General features: G+C 41.1%; 1 protein-coding gene across 1 annotated transcript in view; it reads left to right on the top strand.

The window, feature by feature from the left end:
- Window positions 1–23,579, top strand: part of ENOX1 (ecto-NOX disulfide-thiol exchanger 1) — a 271,625-nt gene that overhangs the window by 237,275 nt on the left and 10,771 nt on the right. The window contains exons 14-15 of the mRNA XM_006752974.2: window positions 4,314–4,416; window positions 21,249–21,334. Coding sequence (XP_006753037.1) covers window positions 4,314–4,416; window positions 21,249–21,334 — 189 coding nt within the window. The remainder of the gene's footprint in view (window positions 1–4,313; window positions 4,417–21,248; window positions 21,335–23,579) is intronic.

The following is a 23,579-nucleotide window of genomic DNA, read 5'->3' as shown; positions in this document are numbered from 1 at the left end:
GCGGGGGGGAGGGACTGTGTGACTGTGTGAGGGACTGAGGTTGGCTGTGGGGGCGCACTGACCACCAGGGGGCAGCTCCTGCATTGAGTATCTGCCCCCTAGTGGTCAGTGCACATTATAGCGACTGGTTGTTTGTTCGGTTGCTTAGGCTTTTATATATATATAGATAGACTAGTGGCCCAGTGCACAAAATTCATGCACGGGGATGTCCCTGAGCCCAGCCTGCACCCTCTCCAATTTGGGACCCCTCAGGGGATGTCCGACTGCCGGTTTATGCCCAGTCCTACATGGATCCCTGCAGGATTGGGCCTAAACTGCCTCTTGCAGTCTGGGACCATTGGTTCCTAACTGCTGGCCTGCCTGCCTGCCTGCCTGATTGCCCCTCATCACTCTGCTTGCTGGCCTAATCACCCCCAACTGCCCCCCCAGCCTACTTGTCCCCAACTTCCCCCCTTGTCAGCCTGCTCACCCCCAACTGCCCTCCTGCTAGCCTGCTCGCCCCCAACTGCCCCCCCACTGCTGGCCTGTTTGCCCCCAACTGCTCCCTGACTGCTGGCCTGATCACCCACAGCTGCCCTTCCCTCCTGGCCTCATTGCCCCTAACTGCCTCTGCCTAAGCCCCACCACCATGGCTTTGTCTGGAAGGACGTCTGGAAGGTCTCCTGGTCTAATTAGCATATTACTTTTTATTTTTTTTTCCTCCTCACCCCCAACTGACCCCCCTGCCAGCCTGATTGCCCCTAACTGCCTCTGCCACCATGGCTTTGTCCGGAAGGACATCGGGAAGGTCTCCCGGAAGGCCTCCTGGTCTAATTAGCATATTTCCCTTTTATTAGTATAGTTGATTGCAGTCAAAGTTTAATACATACTTTTTACATGGATTCTGTACCGCAAGTATGTATTATGCAGCTGTTATTATCCAGTCAGTCCTGTGAATAATATTGGTAATAATGATGCCACAATATATTCATAGATGCTTGCAATTTTCAAAAACACCATCTCACGTTTGACATTTGGTCCTCACAGTAGCTCTGGGTAGTAGACAGGCATAGGTTATTATGCATATCTTACATGAGAGGGAGTTAAGAGATGCCCTACCTGACACATAAAGAACAGCAACAGAATCGGAACACAGTTCCACTTGGCCATGCTGCTTCACCTTGTCAGGTATTGTGACTGCCCTAAAGGAATTGCTGGTTCTGTTGAAAAAACAAACTCCAGTGAAAGTCAGTTCTGTCTAACCATGTAAGCGATCAACTGTTACATAAGTGACAAAGGAAATGTGCTGAGATAAGGGAACCTTGTAAGTAGCTTGGAATAAATGCCTCTGAGAGATACGGGGCTTGTACTGTGTGTGAAAGTGCAATTAAGAAGGAGAGGGATTGCCCAAGGTCAGCCAGTTCCTAGCGAAAGAGCCACAGCTAAAGTCTGTCTCCCCTACCCACTCTCACTTTGAATTTGAACTGGGCAGTGATCGATTCAAGCAGACAAGCCCAATGGTCAGGTGATGATAAGACACAGTTAAAAAGTTAAGTGTGATGATAATTGAACCCATGAAAATAAAAGAATTCTGATAAAAGGGAAAAGAGAAGAAAAGTTGGTGACTGACCTTGGGCAAGTACCAAAGTTAGATCATAAGAAGAAGAAAGCTACCTTCTCCATGTATGCTGGGCCAGCAGAGGGAGTGAAAAAGCCAGTGAAGGCTAAAAAAAATTAGGAAGAAAAAGACCAGGACATCTTATGTAACAGAAGCAAGTGATACAGATGGTTAAGAGGTGCTGATGTCAAGTATCACATGGTAAGAGGGCTGAGAAAATACAGAAGTCACTGAAAATCTTTTAAAGGATAGTTTCCTGGTGTGACTGATGAGAAAGCTGAGATTTCAAGTGATGAGGCAGTAGACACAGTGGGTAGACACCCCATGTTCAAGAAGCTTTGCGGTAGAGAGCAAACCACACCAAAGTTAAGGAGGCCACAGGAATAATGAAATGAAGGGAATAATGAAAGGATTTTATAATATCAGGAAACCATTATTCTTGGTTCTTGGGGTCCTGGGTGGGTAGAGAGGGACAAAAACAAAACAACAACAAAGTACAATTCTAGCTCAATAAATTATTGAAAAAGAGTTTTCCTGAAAAGTATCATTTCTCAAAGTAATTGGTAAGGACACTTGGAGGGGAAATTTCTGACTTCAAGTAGCTAACCCTTTAAGAAGTGTTAAAAAAAAAAAGCCATGAAATCTAGTTTCTAGTTATTGAAAACCTCTTCCAGCCCTTTAATGATTTCTTCTAGCTGTCACAGAAATTACAGTCAAAGGTAAGAGAGAAGACTTATTAGATAATCTTGTCCATTCTTCTCCCCAGTGCAGAGCTGTTACCTGTTGTGCATTTCTAGTCTCGAGTGCTTCTCAGTCTGAAGGTGAATGATGTTTTTGCCACTTTCCTTAGAATTCGATTTCATAATCCTGTTGACCTCACTGCAAGGAAACTCTTGATACCCCAATCCCAGAGTTCTTTCCCTCTGTGTACTTTGCACACCCTTAACAATTTGTTCTTAGTAACCTCCCTCCCCTCCTGCCCCCTCCACTCTTATCCATGCCCAGTTTTCAGTTTCTATGCATCTGGAACCTTTTCCAGAACATCTAGTAGATATATCATTCTTCCAGGCATATTAGCTCTATTAGAAGAGGATTTTAATGGGATAAATAAAAAGGATCTTCATAGTTTTTGTATTTCTAATAATGAACCTTTCCCATTCTCATGTTCCTTCCACTGTCTCAAGATTTGGGATGGGAGGAAGTAATAAGGACGGTGAATTTTTAAGAAAGGGACAAGCCTTGCTAACTCATGATCCAATGTCCCAGTAAAATGTGTTGCCCAATTACTAACTAGATAAGTTAGAACATCCTATGTAGGGAACACGAAACTCTTAAGATAGGACTTAAGAATTGGACCATGTTTTCTCCAGAATTAAATATGAAGCATAAACTGGTGTGTCCTCTGATGTCCTTGAGAATGTGCTACCTTTGTGTTCACTGTTATGGTGCATCTGTCCCTACTGTGAGGCGTTTTGGCAACTGTCCATTTGCTACCAGACATTTTTCTTCTCTAATGACCTTTTACGTTGCTCTGGCTCCACACTTTCCTTAGCCCATTCCCCAAAACTTTCTGACCCCTGTCCTCATGGGCACGTTCCTACCACCAGCCTCCGGCCCCAGTTGGTACCCGCTAGTCAACCAAAACCTTCCCTGTGACCTGCCACAGCACTGGTTCCCCCGTCCTTTACCTTACCGATCTTCACCTTTCACTCAGACCTGATCACTCAGTCTTCAGCAGGTAAGTGTGACCTTTAGAGAAGCCTCCAACGTGCTCAACAAATGGTGCTTTAGTAACTGCAATTTTTCAACAGGACCTTCTTTCCTGGGAATTTATGATTATCCCTGATTTACAAAGTAGTAGATCATAAATTAAAGTCAGCTCACAGATCTATATTAATTGGCATGCACTGAGGGTTATTTTTTCCTTCTCTTTTTTATTTGAATGCCTTCAGATGGGCCTTGTGTTCTTTATATGCTCAACATTATTCCCAACAATCTCCTGTATTCTTTTACCTGGCCAATTTTGTTAATTTTCAGTAACTAGCTAAATATCCTATAGCCAGTTCCAGTCCTGGTAACACCTGCCAAACCATTTGCCCAGACTTTCTAAGTTCTCCTTCCTTCCTACCTACCTATCCCGTGTCCTCTGGCAGATCCCCTACTATCTATTAGAACATCATCCTTAACTCTTTGCTCAATATACTAATTCTTCCTTGAAACCTATCTATCAGTAAGAAATTTCCCCCCAACAGGATTCAACTACCCTAATGATTCTACCGCCCCATATATGCAGGTCTCTGATAATTAAACTTACACACACACACACACACACACACACTGGCATAGAATTATAAATCAGCCTGTGTATGCTTTTCAAAAAATTTGTCATATTTGAAATAAAACTTGTTAAAGTCGCTACAATCACATATCATTTTTGGTAATAGTTAGTAAATAAGAACATGGACAGAAACCTAAGATAATTTGCACCAAATTGCCATTTTTGCAGAGAATTACTTGGTTTTCTGGGAGCTGTAGTCAGGAGACTAAGTTCTAGAATTATTTTCTACCGCTGGGCAAATAGAGCAATTACTTATAAAAATTGATCTACAGTTATAAATGTAAGTGATGACCTCTTTTTTAGAGTTTAAGGGACCTAGTGCTTTTACTGAAATGCACAAAATCTACATAAATATCTATTTGTTTTTTAATTTTATAGGAAATCAATGTGTTGACAGTCGCTTTGGTCAACCAAGACCGAGAGAACAACATTGAGAAAAGAAGTCAAGGCTTAAAATCAGAGAAAGAAGCTCTACTAATTGGTAAGGATATTCTGTTTTCCTCATCTTTTTTTTTTTAAGTAATTCTTAGGTAATTCAATTAAAAATATTCAAGCAATTCACCTCCAACATGTTAACAATTTAAACAGCGTTGCCTTCTGGGCAGAGGTGAGATTACATTGCATACCTTTCAAGTTAGGAATGTACAAATCAATGGGGGTTTGCTCTTCTGTAACCATGTATATTAGTTGTTTGTCCGACATCAAACTGAGTACAGGAAGACAGATTAATTTGCATCCCACATGTTAAGCATCTGAATTTCAAAATCGGAACACATCACTTCTAACTAAAGGCCAGGTTGTGTCCAGTCCAAAAGTACCAAACCAAGCCAGATTTCCCAGGCTTAAGAGAGGCCATGTCCTGAGGCCAGACCGATAATGCTGCCATGGGGGAAGAACAAACTTTCCTCTATCCTCAAGGCTCTTCTGACTGGTCTAATAATCAAATAGACATGAGGCATATTAGCAAGAGAAATAACCAAACTTAATTCATACACGTGAATGGGAACCCTGCTTACCTGGGAGAGTCAGAGACACCACATGCAAGAGAGGTTGGCATGGAAAGGGGGATTGAGGCATATAAGACATCCTGAGCTAGGGGTGTGGAAATACGTCTTGGGGGACTCAAAGGGTCATGGCAGAATAAAGAAAGAGCAGATGTTTAGTGAATAAAAGTTTGCCCTGCCATGAAGGTGGGTTGAAAGGTTGTCACTGATAATCTCCTAAGGGTAAGTCCTCTAATTCAAATTCTTCTAGGCACAGAAGGGTTGAGGGCAGAGTTTCTCCTGAGCCTGTGGCCAAAATTGCCTTTAGCTCAAAACAATCTGCATAGCACAGAAGCACATCTTAGGCTGACTTTTATCTGAAACTTCCTGGAAGTCTGACACTGCAGAAGTTGGGTTGCTAGATTGTTCTATATGTCATTGAACCAGTCTCAGACTTGAGGAAAGCTCAGTTCAGGTAAACAGTTATGTCTCATTTCAGGAGGCAGTGAGGCAAATAGGCTGCCAAGGTTAAGCCTATGGTGCAAATAGTCAGGTATTTAGTCAGAGGCCTCTCTATGGAAACAAAGGAAAAACAAAGTTTCATGTTTAGAGCAGACTATAATCTCAGTTTCTGAGTCCTGAAGGCAGGTGATTGAGATTTCTAGTTGCCTGTTTTGAATCATCTTCATATGGCGTTAGCATAGGAGTGACAGTCTGATAGATTTTCCTGGTCCGACGTTTGACTGTCTGTGGTGATCTTTCTGTAGCAGGAACAAAGATTGTACATAGATGAATTGTTGTGATGATTTCTCCGACATCTACGTTTCCCACCTTAGCTTGCCTGGCCTTGGCAAACAGGCAATTTCAGTACCCAATGATGCTGAGTCAATGGATGGGAAAATGAAAATGTTAATTTGGAGAACTGCAGCCAGATATTTAAGAAAAATATAAAAATTCAGGATCCAGTTTAGTTTATAGGCAGAAAAAAATTTTTTTAACTGAAAAGATGATAAACAGCGCTAGAACCTAATATCCACAGAGGTATATTATAGTTTCTATTGAAACAATTTTCTCTCTAAAATGACCCTCATTTTTTGTCAAAGATAGCCAAATGGAAACGAATTTATTTGCAAAGTAAGTCTAGTTTCAATAAACTTGTCCTGATATAGGTCCAGCAAGAATAGTAATCAACCACATAGGCTCTCTTAAATTGTCTTTGCTGGACTTTTTTGGAAGGAATCTTCAGACTGAATTTTAAAGTTCTCTCGAAGCTAAGAAGCCAAGCTGCATACTAGCCATCAGACCTTGCCTACACTAACTCTAGATTTGGGGTTAATTCCTTTCTTCTCGGGGTTCCCAAAATATCCTGAGTTTCTTTCTTTGCATCTCCCAGGAAGCAACTTTCATTCCTTATCTGGAAAGACTATGGTGAACCACGGTTAGCAAGGTACCAGACTGTTTTTTCAAGCTGGTACCTTTTTTAATTGACTGTTTTTATTGGCTTTCAAAGTCAGTCTTAATTCCTTAAAGCTTTCTAGTCATATATGAGCTTAGGCATTTCTCTCTCAAATATGACATTCCAATCAAAGCCTTGTAATATATCTAGTTTCCAATTGTGTCCTGTTATTAAGAGAACAGTTTCCTATTGAACATATGCAATATATATATTTGAATTTTTGAAGGAAATACAGAAGTTTACATAATGGTTAGCAAAACTTAGTTGTTACTACTGAAGAGGCTATATGCCATGAAAATAAAATTACTCAATTATTGAGTTTGCAAAGTCTGGAGGGATCATTTAGAGAGAAACATAACAAAGGTGTAAAGAAGAAAAAATTCTGTATCTGGAAAACAATACTTTAAAAATTAGCAATATTTTAAGTAAAAAGTCGTAGAATTATGACCCTTCTTATCTGTCCATTCTATCCTGTGTAATTAAACTTGGTTTGCCTGATTCTAGTTTTCCATTAGTTCTATCAACTTGCCTGAAAATTGAGGGTGATATGGCCAATGATAATTCCAAGAAGTTTGCAAGGTTGTTCACCAAAGCTCATACGTTTTTCTCAGTGAAGTGGGTGCCGCACTCACTAAAGATTTTGGAAGGTACACCCCAGTGGGAAAACACTTTTTCTAATAGTTTAATAGTTTCTTTGCCTCTGTGAGGACATCAGCCTTGTGGCAGAGGAAAGCTTCAGCTCATCTAGGAAAACATTCACACAACAACAAGAATATACTGTTAACCCGGACTAAGCGGCAATTGAACAAAGTCCAGCCCAAATGTACTACAGTGGATGAAGGAATGTACCAGTAAAAACTGGAAAAAATGCCAGGGAGCCGCTTAGAACCATGCAGCTGTCCTGGCTTTCCCGTAGCCCCAAGTGTTCATGTCATTTACAGTCACTGTTTACCCATCTTAATTTCTATGATTCAGGAGCAGAGTGTTGCCATATCACAAGGACATCAGGATGGCCTTCATCCCCGAGTGCCACAATCTGAGACTGAGGTTCAGTTGTTTTAGTGTGTCCCTCAATTTTGATGACAAACATCTTGATTCAGGACATTTCAGATTTTCAGCAATTTTACATATATTTCTAGAACATTTATAACATAAAGAAGGCTCAGTGTTATTTTTTTTATTTGATAATGCTTCCCATGTAATTTCAACACACCGAAATAAGCCTAATTTGTTTAACATTTCTCTTTTATAAGAAGAGAAAACAGATTTTTTGAGGTATTCCAGGGACCCTTCTGGAACACCTCAAAATCATTCCCTGGTCAATACTCTTATTTATAATTTAAATTTTGGGAAGTTTGTCAAAATATATAAAGATGTTTGAACATTTGACAAAATAGGATCATAAGTCATTATGAAGTGATACTTACGTATTCATGTGACCAAAGTGGCAATGAAAATTTTTGAAGAAAATACAGAAGTTTACATAATGGTTAGCAAAACTTAGTTGTTACTACTGAGGGGGTTCAATTTTCCTAAGTAATCAAGGACCTGATTGAGACAATATAAAACAGAAATTATCATGATAAAGCACAGAATCGTGGCTGTCTGTGTTTTCACGGTATCAGCAGCAGACCAATAGTCCTTTTCTCAGAGAACCAGACTCTGATTTTGTATCACCTTACTTGTGATATTTAAATTCATTTACTTGATTAAATTTCAGTCTTATTCACCACACATAAAACTTCCTTTTTCAACATTTATTTTTCATAAACTTTCTAAAACTTTCTGTGTCCCTTTTAGTACATACACACATATTCAGAAATAACCAGGACAAAATTATTTCACTTCCCTTAACGAAAACACATCTTCATATCTCATACCATTTTCTAAAAGCCAAAACATACAGTATTTTTCTGTATACAGTTCTTTTCCCTATTACTTTTCATTTCTGTAGCTTTAATTAACATATATCAAAATTTATAACCTTAAAAAAACTTAATTTCTAGTGAAAACTAAGAAGTAAATAATTGTGTATTATCTGTTATACCAGTATTTTTTAGGTTGGTACATTTATAAACACATTTAAAATTTTCTAAAAATATATTTCCTTATAGCACATTTTTTAATGTTTCACTAGACATTATTGCTAATGGACCTGGTACTGGAGAAAAGCATGGGTGGACTTTCCTGTTACTATTGGGAGTGGGGATCTTGAGGTGCTGCTGGAATAAGCATTTCTGGAGGCTCCCACGGGCGGGTGAGATATGGTAGAAAGCTTTTTTTTTTTTTCCAAAATTACATTCCTGGCTATCTAAAGTCCCATTCCAGTCACGGAAGAAGTGTAGCTGGGGTTTCAGTAGAGCTAAAAGCAAAGCCAGTGTCCAGAGTTCCTTTCCATGCTGCAGCTGGGTCCAGTTCAGTATCAGGCTGGGTGCAGTCCATTAGTCCATTGCATGTGGGGTCCACATGACCTGGACCGTGGGGGAGATTGTAGGAGAGCCAAGAGAACATGCCCGAAGCAACAACCGTCCCAAGAAAGCCAAGAGAAACCAAGAGCACAATAGAGCAAACTCCTTTGTTAGGGGACTAAATATTTCACATGTTACGCCCTTGCAGTGGCCAAGCCTATTCTGCCCAGTGACCTGTTCTCAGGTGTGACTGACAAACAAGTACCTTCCCTATGTCACCCCAACTTTACTGGGCATGTGACTATCTCCCCTCCATCGGATCCCTGGGATGTGTGAAGTTGTAGTTTCCTGGCGAAGCTGCCCAAATGACATGCCTATAATATTTGGTCTTCTCTTTGCTCCTTTTCTGTTATTAACACCTAATTAATTACAATGATATTAGACCCAAATATCTTTAGTTCCTCTATAATAAGCAGAAAGTAGATAAATCTATGTTCAGTAATTAATGTTTCATTATTCGATTTTATTTGGAAATGGTCTAGGCAGTCAATGAATATACATCATTTAATTTAGGTAGCTAACAAAACTTTATAATTTCAGGTTACCAAAGAGATTTAAGAAAGAACTTTTAACAATATAATTGTTGCTGGAGAGTTTACCTAAAAACCTTTATCCTATTTACATTTATCTAATTTACTTGTTCCTAACAATTAAGATTAGATTACTTGTGAAAACTTCATCAAACCAATTTTTTTGCTGATAAATCTTGCAACAGAGATATCAACTTATTTAAGAAATGTTATGCACAGATTTCAAGATCCCCCAAAGGACATCACCAGGGAGTGCCGAGTCCGATGCAAACGCATAGAGGCTTGGTCCCTCTGCCTCCCCTACCAATGCAGCGATAGGGTGCAAGAGAGCCCAGAACTAATATAAATTCAAAGTAAACATCATTACATAAAAGGGTACGGTCTTTTTTTTTTTTTAGTTTTATTCATTTCAAAAGGCTGAATCCGGCCCGAGGGCCATAGTTTGCCCACCGCTGATAGGGTCTGGTTACACAAAGACAGGGGGCGTGGCTAGCATACTTTTGGCCTTGGGCTAGTTTTCCCTGATTTCCCACTGGCCGAGATAAGGGCAGGCTGAGTAACTGATACATTCTGCGGCTTTTTCTTGGAAGAGGGGTTAGGAACACAGCCATCAGTCCTGTTCTGTCCTTTCAGAAACCCAGGTAGAACAAAAGTAGTATTTAATGCTGATGATTCAAGAGATATGCCTATTCATACAAATTAAACTCAAAACTAACTTTAATATCACATATATTTCCAGATCACATGATTCTGAAAAGCACTTGGGTTAGTTTTTATTATATTTTTAAGAATTTTCATATAAAAGCTTGTTTAAGCAATATAATAGAGCTCTTTTAAAATAAATCAACAATACCATGCAGAGGTAGAAAATACTGTAATACACATTAACATAGAGACACACAGATATTTTAGCCATAAAACAAACGTCACTAATTTAGAAAAAAAACAAAAAACAGTTTGAGTAAATTAAATTGATCTGCTCAGATGACTGTTCTTTTCTTCTTTTATTAAGAATTACCTCCCTGAAATTTGCATTTTAAAAGATGGCTCAGATAAGAGTTCTTGGAATTTACATCTCAAAGGTACAGGGAAAGAAATGTGAGCACCTCCTAGAAGGACTTTGGTTTCAAAAAGCCAATATTTGTAAGCCTTTTGAGATGAATAGGGTAGGTTTGGGGAATAAAAAAGGAATTGGTCGGCTTTGAGTTGTTTCTAGAGACACAACTCTGGCCTTGTAAAGACTTCATTTGTAGAAAATAAAAAGGGCAGCTATTTTGTTATACCTGAAGAAATGGGTTGCCACCTAAATGCTGGCAGAGGACTGACAAATTCATCCACCCATTTTTGGAAGCTTTCTTTCCCCCTATGTAGATTTCTTATCAGGCCCTGACATTAGTTTCCAATTTGGCCAAGTTTCTAATCAAAAAGTTGGTAAATCCTTTCAAATATATTGTCAGGTTTCAGCTGGGGCATATAGTAAATATTTCTTGTTTGGTCACCAAAGGAGGAATACACGAGGCCAGAGTGGTGAGGGATTACGAATTTATTCGATCATTCACACACTAAGTGGCTGGGCCTGGATGGCTCCAGCACCCAGTGAGGGGAGTCCTCGGCTTTTAAAGGACTTTGGGCGGGGATTTTTCTGGGCGGAGACTTCTTTATGCATACCCGGAGGGGAGGGAATGGAATGTAGTCACCACCAGTGAATGTGGTCTTCAGCAAAGGGAATGTCCATAGTGAAATGACCTGGAAAGCCAGTTCCCTGGGGAAGGGTATCAACTCAATTGCTCCATCAAACCTAACATTTCTAGCATTATTAAAAGTCCTTGGACCCAAGAGGGTACAAAGGTTACTACTTTGTAGAGCAGTGATGGCGAACCTTTTGAGCTCGGCGTCTCAGCATTTTGAAAAACCCTAACTTAACTCTGGTGCCGTGTCACATATAGAAATTTTTTGATATTTGCAACCATAGTAAAACAAAGGCTTATATTTTTGATATTTATTTTTTATATTTAAATGCCATTTAACAATGAAAAATCAACCAAAAAATGAGTTTGCGTGTCAGCTCAGACATGCGTGTCATAGGTTCGCCATCACTGTTCTAGAGCCTTCCCTCTGACAGCCACAGAAAGAACTGATGGGCTTTCTGTCCTGGTTCCCCAGTGAGACACAATGTCTTTTTCCGTAATACAATCAAGTAAAAGAGATGCAATCAACCAAAGTTGGCATAACTTTTTTAAAATACATTTTTATTGATTTCAGAGAGGAAGGGAGAGGGAAGAGATAGAAACATTAATGATGAGAGGGAATCATTGATTGACTGCCTCCTTTATGCCCCCTACTGGGGCGTAAACCTGAGCATGTGCCCTGACCAGGAATTGAACCATGATCTCCTATCCTAGTTCAGGGGTCAGCACTCAACCAGTGAGCCATACCTGCCAGGAGACATAACTTTTTTAAAAAAAAAACATAAAGCCTGTTTAAACATAAAGCCTGTTCAAGGTTTGTGTGCCCAGTGTTTCAAAAGAAAGGCCAAATTCAATAGATCAGAGTTTGGGAGCAAGGAAAGGTTTATTGATTGAGAAAGCCTAGCTCAAGAAGATGGGAGAACTAATTCTCAAATCCATCTTTTTTTAAAATATGTTTTTATTGATTTCAGAGAGGAAGGAAGAGGGAGAGCGAGATAGAAACATCCATGATGAGAGAGAATAACATTGATCGGCTGCCTCCTGCAAGTCCCCCACTGGGGGGTCAAGGCCTCAACCTTCATGTGTCCTTGACTGGAATGAACCTGGGACCTTTCAGTTAGCAGGCCAAAGCTCTAGCCACTGAGCCAAACCAGCTAGGGCAAATAAGAGAGCTAAAAATTCAGGCATCTTATGTATCAGGGGAAGAGAGGATGGGTGATGAAGAGGTAGGTGGGGACTGTAGAAAGCCAGGAGCTGAAGAAAAGCACAAAATTTCTAAATCCCTTTGTTCTTGGTCAGTCCATTGACACCTGCTGATCTGAGTTGGTTCTGGAGTCATTACTTAGTGATGTTTCCCCACCTCTTCACTGACAGAGGGGCTGCTCTAGTTAATTAGCATATGCACAGCAGGAGCTATTAGCAAACTTGAAGGCCAGAGAGAGGAAGCATTTCACTCTTACAATTTTAATTTTCATAATCTTATCCTTTCATGTCCATATTCTTTTATTCTAATTGTAGCCTGAGTCAGGACTTCACCAGTGGGTTTTGGTACCACAGTTCAGGAATTCCCATATAAAGGCTTTCTGGGAATTTCTCTTTTCAATCTCCTGATCATTTTACCCACTTTTGAGTAAAAAGGCTTTGAGTCCCCAGCAAGGGGTCAAGCCGAGGGACTGTGGATCTGGTATCATTTAACCAGCCTGACTGTTGCCCACAGAGATTGCTGGTCAGGTTTCTCATTGCCGTATCTTCCTTACAGTCTTTTAAATGTCTCCACTCTAAGCAGACTTGTTTGGAGCCCTTTAATCTTAGGTGACCAACTGGGGATCACCTTGGCCCATTCAGCCTTTGGTAGTGCTGAGCTAAAATCTTTGTTTTAACTTCATCAAGGTTCACTTTATTTAGTTCACTTTATTCATTTTCTTCCCTAATTGCCACATTCCTCATAATAGCTATTCTCATTTTAGCTTACAGTTTCCTTGAAGGCTAGCAGCAGTTTGATAGCCATTAATGGAGTTCAGCCCACATTTCTGCCTGGCCATATTTTGGAGCTTTTGTTATCAGAGAAAAGTGTTCATGGGTGGTCTTTCTCCATTGCTAGTGGGAGTGGGGTTTTGGGGGTACTGCTAGAATAAGCATTTCTGGAGGCCCCCACAGGTAGAAAGTTTTATTTCCGTGGAATTATATTCCTGGGTTTCCAAAGTCCCATTTCCCTTAGTCCATTTATAGAAGTGTAGCTGGGGCTTCTGCCAGCCTGTGTCAGACGCCCCAGGAGCCCCTCACCTGCAGCAGCCTCATGGTAAGTGTGAGGCTCCAGCCACAGACCAACTATTCGGGGAGGAACAAACTCCTCTACCCCTAAGGTTCTTCTGGCTGCTCAAATAATCAAATAGACATGAGACAGATTAACAAGAGAAAATAACAGACAAAAAAAAAAAAATTTCCCTTTTACTTTCATTCATTAGCATTCATTTTATGCTGAATTCATTCAGTCCATAAGTTTTTGTTTCTTCAGTTTCTTCTGGGATATCTTTTTCTTCTGTGCAACCTCCTCCTCTGGTTTAGGAACAACCTGCTCTTTTTCAGTAAGAGTCCTTTCACTGTAGCAGGGAGAACTCATGTATCCACCACCGGGCTCTCTAAGTTCTACCTCACATCTTGGGAGCTTTGTTCACCTGGATGTGCTCCATGACCAGAGAGTAAACTCAGCAGTGCTCTCTCTGCATTTTTAAGCAGCAAAAATGCAGCACTCTTTTTAGGCCACCAACCCTGTGTCCAGCCCCAGTGTTTGGCCTGGGCACACCTACCAAGTCCACCATTGTAATGATGGAATGGCACACATCTTCTGTATAGTGACAGCCTTCAGTGTCTTTGCGGATATGCATACCCTGAAGGCCTGTGCAGTTTCATGAGTGTTCTTAAAGTGAACACAGATTTGAACCTGTTGATTTGTATGATTGTGTGTTTTGGGGAGAGGGGTCAAGTGAACAGCAACCCTATTTCAGAGGTGACCTCAGCCCACTTACAAGAAGAGAAAGTAACCAAATTTAATACATATGTATGTGTGGGAACCTTGCATATGAGAGCATCAGAGACCCCACATGCAGGAGAGGTTGACAGATGGAAAGGGGGGTTGAGGTATATAAGACATTCTAAGCTAGGGATGATGTAATGCACCTTGGAGTCTTCAAAGGGTCGTCGCAGGATAAGAAGAGCAGATGTTTAGTAAATAAAAGTTTGCCCTGCCATGTAGGTGGGTTGAAAAGATTATGGCTGATAATCTCTTATGAGCCAAGACTATAATTCAGTTTCTTCTAAGTAGTTAAGTGTTGGGGCAGAAGTTTCTCCTGAGCCTGTGGCTAATGTTGTCTTTAGGTCAAAACAATCTGCATAGCACAGAAGCAGATCTTGCGGTGACTTGTTCTGGACCCCACACTGACCATATAGGGACATCAATACCAGTGCTAGGCTGCTCCAGTACAGTCTAATCCAGGCTTCTCAGCCTGCCCATTTTGATCTGTTAATCCAAATAAGTAAAATAAGCTGCCTCTTAAGGAAGAGAAAAGAAGAAGGAAGTTGCTTTTCACCTAAAGAAAATTCAGTCAGAGAGCATTTGAGATCTTGCTCCCTAGCATATATCATCAGTTAAGGGTAAATAAGCTCTTATAAAGATTCTCTTAAAAAATAAATAAAATAGAAATTAAAATTTAAAAAACAACATTCAGTTGCCCCACCAAATACAACTAATTTTTTTTTCTTTGTCTGGACCAGAGACAAAGCTCTAAAAGTTCTCTTTTGATGTCATCAGCAGCAGATCCAGTAATGGTACTTATCCTCACAAGGAGGAGTCCTTGCTGAGGACGTGTTGGTGATGTGCCTGGAACCCCACCTTAGAAGCCACTGTGTTTAAGACTCTCCCACGTCCTCAAATCCAGAGAAGGAGCAGCTGCCATTCTCACTCCTGGAGACACAGCACTGATTCCAGCTGCACCTTGGCACTGGGCCCAGTGTGGGCTCCTCCTTGGCACGGTTACGAGTGAAGAATGAGACTGCTGTACATATGAGACACATTGTTCTTCTCTAGGTCGTTATCTGGCAGGAGGAGCACCTGGCTGCATTTTCAAAATGCCACATACACTCACTTCAAAATGACAGGTACACCAGGGCTTGAGAAGCTGGCACAGGAGGAATAAATTCAGAAGACAGTCCAAACTTCATCCATCATATATAGATTTTTCAACTACAGGGTTATTGAATATGACATCAGCTTAGAGATACTCCAAGGAAAACCAATTATTTTTTCTCTCTGATGATATACAGCTGTAATAACATGCCGTGCACCAGTTTCATAAGACATGCTGATGTGCTACCAGGTTCCAAGAACCCAAAATGAACCCATATGGATTTAGCAACTGGATTTTTCTTCTATTGGAAAACATGTCAAACTCTGACAACTGTTTCTCTTTAGCTCAGTGTGACAAAGTTGTGATTTTCCCCCATGATGCTTTTAGGGTCTGAGCAAAGCCCATGATGACCAGCAGTGCACTTTCCCTCTTTGTTTTAAGTCTGAATAATACAGACCACTTTAAGTTTCAAAAAACATGGGGATGGGCCTCTATTTTCTTTATTTTATTTTCTGCTTCTCACTTCAGATAGCTTTTCCTTCTATGTTCTACTTGGAGAACACAGTTTATTTACACCGTCTTCTAAATAGTCCCTCTGCTAAATGACTTTGGCCATTCATACTTTGTAGATACCTGAATATTAGACAATAAAGACCTCTCCTACAGGTTCTAGGATCTAGATAAGAACTGTGATAGGGACAGAATGTCAGAATATGCGTCCCAAACTACTCTGGCCCTAGTTAAAGAAAAGAGTTTCTAGTGCTGGAGCTACTCCCCCCCCCCTCCCCAACAAATATTTATAAATAGAATTTTTGGGAGTTTCCTAGACTTCTGATATGTCTATAGTCAGGAATACTATTAGCAATTTCCCTGGATCTTCCCTTAGAAGGTCCCATATGGAAGACATTGGGCCTACTCAGTCAGTCTGGAAGGCCAGGAGCACAGCAAAAACCTGCCCTCTATTGGAAATACTTATAGGCAAAATCTTCATCACATCTGGATGCCTATAGTATATGCTATATGTGAATATATTCAGATAATTCAATACCCTTTGAGACCGACAAATGTTATATAAAAAAATGCAGTGGCACAAATCTTGATTGTCTTAATTGCCTATAAGGTAAAGAGGGAGTAAGAAATAAGCTACTCAAATGGCTTCCATCTACAGAGAACATAAAACTGAGGCTTGCCCAGGCCAGAGCCAGGTGGCTCTATTGGCGGAGCATCATCCCATACACCAAAAGAAAAAAAAAAATTGTAGGTTCAATTCCCAGTCAGGTTACATACCTAGTTGCAGATTCGATCTCTGGAAGTTGGGGAACATATGGAAGGCAGATCAATGTTTCTCTCTCTCTCTCTCTCTCTCACTAAAAATCAGTAAAAATATATCCTCCAGTGAGGATTTAAAAAAACAAACAAACTAGGGCTAGAACTTCCCAACAACAGGTGATCCTAGTTATTAGTGATGATCTGTGACACTAATTTATCTGAGCAAAAGTATGTATTCTTTCTAGACATTCTCATGACAATTTTTATAAAATTGGAGTCTTTAAGCATACCAATTAGGTACATATCACAGAAGAGCAGTGGGATTTCATTGGTAACATTATTTGAAGCTTTATAGATTTGAATCCTAAGTCCCTTGGGAGTTCCAACTTTCTGTCAGATTTTCTGCTTGGCAGTTAATGGGACAGAGTGCTATGTTCCAATTCAACTAAAGGAGATAGGCCCTTAGAAAGCACTTTATTATTGTGATTTGTGGATAATTTTGCAATCATTCCTTGTGAAGACAGGTTGACATATAATTGGACCTAAAAGAATTGTATTTTTATGGGGGCATAGCAGCGTAGCATTTTATATCCCATGACACATTGGAGCAGCCTGACATTGCCTGGTGCCTATGCTATGACCCTTCATTTCACATATGGCTTACATGTTGGTTTTGGCATACATTGAACTTGTGTGAGATAAAATGAGTCAATACTTTTGATTTAGTACCAAAGCTTTGGAGCTGTGTTTGGCTGGAAACCACTGGCTATTGTTTTGAAGGAAAATGGGTCAAAATTTTTTTATTGAGCGACAAATGGCTTTGAAGAGATGTTGACAGACAAACTCTGGGTTTGTATCACTCCAACTTCTCTTGCTTTTTAATTTGTTCTGTTACAATAGATTTCTAATCCCAGCAGCCTGGGCCCCCTGTCATTGCCAGTCATCATTGTAAATCCCATCCAGATACAGTCCAAACCTTCTCAATAACTCTTCTTATAAAACAGCTGTTCTTCTGAACTTCCCCAAGCCTGGCTGCATCCTCCAGGTCTTCCTGCTCAGGCACGCCCTTTACATATGCCCGGCTCCTCTGCAGATCAGGACATACATATTATGTGTAACCAAGATGCTTCTTTACATCAAGCTCTCCCCCTACCACCACCATGGTTTCCATCACTGTCTGATTTCACACATCTGCACAGACCAGTTTACATCTGAATTGGAATGTTCCCCCTAATACCTGGATATTAGGAAGTAGAATGCAATGTAGGCACATGCACTTAATAAAGGTTGAGTGGTGATGTTTTGACGTTTTCAGTGAATAGAGTTGAGACTATATTTAGGTTGCGCCTGAGAAAAGTAATTGGGGGAGTGTATTCTCCTCTAGAAACTACTGACCATAAAGAATGAGTCATTGACCTAAATCTTTTTGGAGGAGGTGGAGTGGGGGCTTATAAACAACAAATGCATTTCTCACAATTCTGGAAGTTGGGAAGTCTAAGATCAAGGTATGGCAGATTCTGTGTCTTGTGAGGGCTCACTTCCTCATAGATAGTTGTCCTCTTACTGTAACCTCACATGAAAGGTGACCTAACTCTTGTTTCCAGACACAAATGCCCATATCAATAAATCAGCAGACATTTGTCAAGAACTTTCTGTAAAAATGACCCTCATTGTGGGAAGGCATTATCTAGGCCAGTGGACACCAACCGGTGGTCCGCAGACAACTGGTGGCCCGTGAGGTCTGAAAGGTTGGTGACCGCTGATCTAGGCAGCCTGTTTAAAAGGCAGAATCTTTAGCCACGCATGCACAGCTTCTGTGTATTGTGAAACTAAAATTTGAGGTGATACCGAAGCAGGCACTTCAGAGACCACGTTTTGAGCATTACTGGCCTGCCATATAACAAGAACTGTATTAGCAAAGAAATGGTGACAAGATGATCTCTTACCTCAAGAAGTTCATAGATGAGTGAGAAAGAAAGCAGTTAATGACAATGAAATGTGATTCATACTAAAATCAGAAACACAGAGAGGGGCTACTTATGCTATAGGTGCCTTGTCAGAAGAAACAATACATGGAGTTTCTCTGGATAAACAAGGGAGTTCCAAGGGCATTTCAGATACAAGGAGAAATTTACTGAAAGGCCCAAATAGAGTACTTACCAAATAAGTGGACCAAACTCCTTTTTGGACTTTAAGCTTTTTAGCATCTCAAGGTGCTGAGAACCATCAGCTCTAACCACAAGTGTTTGATCAGTCTCCTGCCACTGACTCACAGCCTCCCTCCCTCCACTTACCATTGTTGCTTTATCACTCTGCACTGCTCACAGACAACTGTGCCCTGTGGCTTGTGGAAGACTCAGATTTCACATAACATCATTCCTCCTACTCCCTTAGAGCCTTTGAATGGGCTGCTATAGGAAGCCAGAATACTTCAAGTTGGCTATAGTCAGGCCTCCATTGGTTTCTAGAGAGATAGCTGTTCCTCTGCAGTGTTAAGGTTCCTGGACATCCTAGGGCTGCTCCTCCCCGTCCCCCCACCCTCCACCCCAATGAGCTGATAGACCCACAGTTTTCCGGGCTTCCCAGAAGACTAGCAACCAGTGTGGATGTAGGGGAAGCTAATCTCAGCCAGAACTATACAAGGTGACACAGTGTGGAATGAAACTCCAAGCAGCCTGAGGAAGGGAAGTATATTCTGGTAGGATCCCATTTCTCATTCAACTCAAAGAGAATACTGCCCTGACTAAACTGAATGTACAACTCGATATTTTGTTCTCATCAGGTAAACAAAAAAGTTTATAAGTTCACAAGACAAAAAGAGGGGAGTGGGAGGGATTGGCCCTGTGACAAACCACAAGACCTGATGATCTTTAAACAGCACTAATCAGGGTAGGCCCACTCTCTGCTGGCCTCCCCTGATGACTCCCTGAGACCCCACACCAGCACAAAGGTGTGCAAGCACCCGGTGGGTGGCAGCTAGACTTGGTATAACTGGAGACATTGGCTGAGTGGCCTCAGGCCCAGCGCTGTCACCGAGTTTGAACTGCTAACAGTCTGGTGAACACCACTCACCTCTACCTGGCAACCCACTGTGAACCTACCTCATGCAGCTCTCTCAGTGACTGAGCCTAACTGGCAGCTGGTGGAGTGAGAGAGGGGCGGTGCATTTTGGGGTGCCTTAGGACTTCTGCTGACCTGTCCTCAGGCCTGGTGCTGGGAAAAACCGGCATGGATGTACAGCTTGGCCCTTCCCACATGCACCCAGCGGTAGGAGAGGAATCAAACAATGCCAACTAAGTACACTAAAAATGGCGATTTGCCACCTAAAGATATTAATATTACCATTATTACCTTTTATCATCACCATTATTTCATAAAAAGACATTTTAGCAAAAAAAAAAAAAAAAAAGGAAGAATGTGGTCTCAGAATAAAATAGTAGGGCTTTAATATCTCAAGAAAAACAGGTCCACTTCTGAAAGTGAGCTTTGAGCTTATGGAGAAATGTAATGAATTATTTCTATCTTCCTCATTTCACTGCAAACCAATACAGCCCACCTAAAAGCAGGGTTCTGAGGACAGGTGCTTGAGGGCGCTTATCCAGATGCTTCAGAATAAACTGGCAGGCATCCCAGAGATTCCAAGTATCACACAGGCGACCAGGGCACCATGAGAGCCTACCCCAGATCAACCCAAGGTCACCCACCGGCTATTCACAGGGTGCCCTCCTACAAGAATGAGGAACTCTTGTCTAGGGCTCTCCCTGACCGCATTTCATACAAGGTGGGCGTCCCTTTGCTTTGGCTTTCAAGTATCAAAGCTTCCAAAGAAACAATGTGAGGGCTTACCCTCAGATTTAAGTCATCTCAAAGCCTGCTTAACAGAGAACTAAACAGGTGTCATCCAAACACGGTTTCTTAACTAACAAATGGAAGCAAGGTCCTCATGTCCTCTACTTTGATTTTGTATGTGAGAGCAGTGAGAGTAGAAAGGCAATGCTTGTACTTCAGCCCTGACACCAACATCAAGCTTTTCATTTATCAGTACAGTGTTGACAGTTGATTTTCTTCACGTTAGAAAAGCCTTCTTATTTATTTATTTATTTATTTATTTATTTATTTATTTATTTATTTTTAAAGCCTTCTGATCTATAATCAGACTCCAACCAAACCATCCATTCCTGGACCTTTTGAATGATCGTGTAAGTTACATCAGAGAGGAGAAAGCAAGCGGGCTCCCTTCAAACAGCAGCAGCAACCAGGGAGCAATAGCAAAGGCTTCAGACAGGATTTATGCTTCCTTCAGTGGCAGTTAGGGGAAATATGGATTAAATACTTTTCATAACTAGCAGCTATAATTATCAGGGAAATTTGAGGCAGCGTAATTTCTGACACAGCTGTGTGAGCCTTTTTCACACGACAAAGTCCACCGAGGGAAAGAAAAGAGATAATTTTATCCTTCTAATAACTACAATTTTATATTGGTAAATCAAGCATAAAATTGGTAGTTGAAATGCTTCCAGGAGCCTTTGTTTAGCAATACCTTTATTCATCTACATCGTCTCTCAGGCTCCAGCTTCTCCAACTACTATAATCCATGAGGTAGTTCTGTCTGTCATGTTACTGTGACTGTCTTCAGAGTGGCTGTTACTGAATGCTTGTTAGAAATGGCAAGACCATAAATAACTTAGCCTGACAAAACCATCATTGGAGTTAGGTGACATTATGACATGTCATCTCATAGATGAGACTCTTATTTGCCTCTTAATAATGTCCAATATTTGTCTCTTTAATTCAGGCATCATATCAACGTTTCTTCATGTCCATCCTTTCGGAGCCAATATAGAATATCTTTGGTCATACATGCAGCAGCTGGACTCCAAGGTAAATTCTTTTTCTTTAGGGGACTTGCACTGCTGGAATTGACATGTCAGTTGCTGGTTGCAGGGGGGGCTGAGAGCTGCATTAGGGGTGCACGAACCGATGGAGGTCAGTCAGCATTTCTCCTCTACACGACCTGGTTTTGGGGCAGATTGTTGTTTTCTTTTCACTTTTGTCTTGTAGAAAGAAGGGCAGTTACCCAAGATGACGGTGACTTTTTCAGCAGATGCCAAATTACTTTAAAAAGCATATGAGCGATTTAAAATTGCAGGTTGTCTCAAAAGTTCCCAAAACAAGGGAGAAATCAGGTCAGGGTAGCTAATGGGCCATTATCCTTAGACCATGTTCTCACAGAATTCTGTTAAGGACTCCACACAAGAGAGGAAAAATCACCTCAAATAACATAAAGATCTGATATAACTCTCAAGAAAACTGTATTAACGGTTGTTTTTCAGCATTATTCTCTAAATGACAAAAATAACCATTGAGTCAGCTTTGTCCCTCCAGGTCACTTCCAGAGTCAGGACATCACTCCTCATTTCTCTGGGGCTGTTTCTTCCATTTGCAAATTGCTGTACTCCTGGCCCACTGCAGGGTTTGTGTGCCCAAAGAGAGGGGGCACAAGAGCTCAAGTTATGTATGGAATTCCGGTGAACAATGAGAGGGCCCCTGGCGAAATAAAGTGATGTCATTAACCAGTACTGCCCGTGGGGGCCCTAGAAAGGGATGGACACAGAATCAAACCGAGAGGCAGGGCCTGTCACTGAGCAGCTTGTTAAACGTCCTGCTGGGAAGAAAAATGGAAATAAGAAGCTCTTCCATAGAGCACCACAAAGAGCATGGGGAGAGTAGGGCCAGGAGCACAGCCAGCAGTCCTATGACCCTGAAATGCACGCATTGTCATTCTAAATATACAATGGTCAGTATCAATTACATCACTACACTGTGTTCTTATTTTGATTCAAATGATTTTACCAATTCATGATTCCACAACTGTTTAACCTTTCTAATAGGGCTTATTCTTTGCCTTTGAGAGAAGTCATCTGGAATAAAAAGTATTTTTTAGTCACAGAGATGCATGCCCTTTTATGCTCTCACAGCTGGTGATGGGTAGACCAAACAGAGTGAAAGGGAATGAGGAGACTGTAGGATTCTTGAAGTTCAGAGTCATAATGTGTCTTCTTGGTGGGCTCCCCTCATATGGATAGGGAGGTGTTAGAAAATGCTCATTTTAGCTCACATGAAATGAGAGGGGAGAGCTGGAGATGTCACTTTGTTGAAATAATGCTTTGAAAGGCTTCTTTGTTGCTTTTTTTTTTCCTTCACCAATACCATTCTTCCTTAATATGTCCACTACCTTTGCCTGGAGAATTAGATGTAATGCTGCTCACACCAATGTGTTTGGCCTAGAATAAGCCCTCAAGAAATTATTCTTATTGCTGCCATTGTCTTCCCTTGTATTGTTGATGTCTTTCCCCCCCTGTGTGGAAATCCTAAGTGGGAAGCCTTTGTGGAGAAGCTGTTGGGTTTTAGTATGAGCTGAAACGGCCAAAGAATACACTTGTTCTTTATCGATGAATTCCAGGGTGCTTGTCCCATCTGCTCCAGCAAGTGTGGGTTGCTGATCTGTGCATCTGTGAAGTATGTGTGTGTGTGTGTGTGCACGCGCGCATGTGTGTGCACACGCACACGTGTGAAATAATTAATAAATAATTAATTATTTTGGTGGAGTAGAAGCTCTTGTTTTATTCTCACCCTCAAAACAGAGTGTCTGTCGGCTGAGGCCTGTGTGGTCTCCTCAGACATCTCAGAGGAGAGCATTCACCTACCTGGTCTCTGGTCATCAAATGTGGGCCCTCCAGGAAGGGAATCGGTCAAAGGGAATTCCACTGCATCTCAGACTGGTACTCTCATTTACAAGATAATGACGAAATACACAGGGTCTCCCCCAGACAGCCCTCCATCTCCTGAAGGAAATGCTCAGGAGAAATGTCAAACCTTTCTCTCGTGCCCGAGGTAAAAAAATATATGGAAAAAGTGCTCTGACTTAAAAACTCCTGGGTGCTAGTGATTGAACTAAATATTCTTTCTATCCCAGTGAAGCTGAAAGGATATTGACTTTTTAATCCAGACAGCAAATTATTGCTCTGTGCTGGGATTCCATATCCTCGGGGCTTTAAGCAGAAAACAAAATAATGAAAGGTTGCCGGCTAAGTATCCACCAGGGCCTTGTCCCTGCACCAGCTGT

This window comes from Myotis davidii, unplaced genomic scaffold, assembly GCF_000327345.1.
Source record: "Myotis davidii unplaced genomic scaffold, ASM32734v1 scaffold70, whole genome shotgun sequence".
NCBI classification, from domain to species: Eukaryota; Metazoa; Chordata; class Mammalia; order Chiroptera; family Vespertilionidae; genus Myotis; species Myotis davidii.
This window is presented reverse-complemented; position numbering and strand designations above follow the sequence as displayed.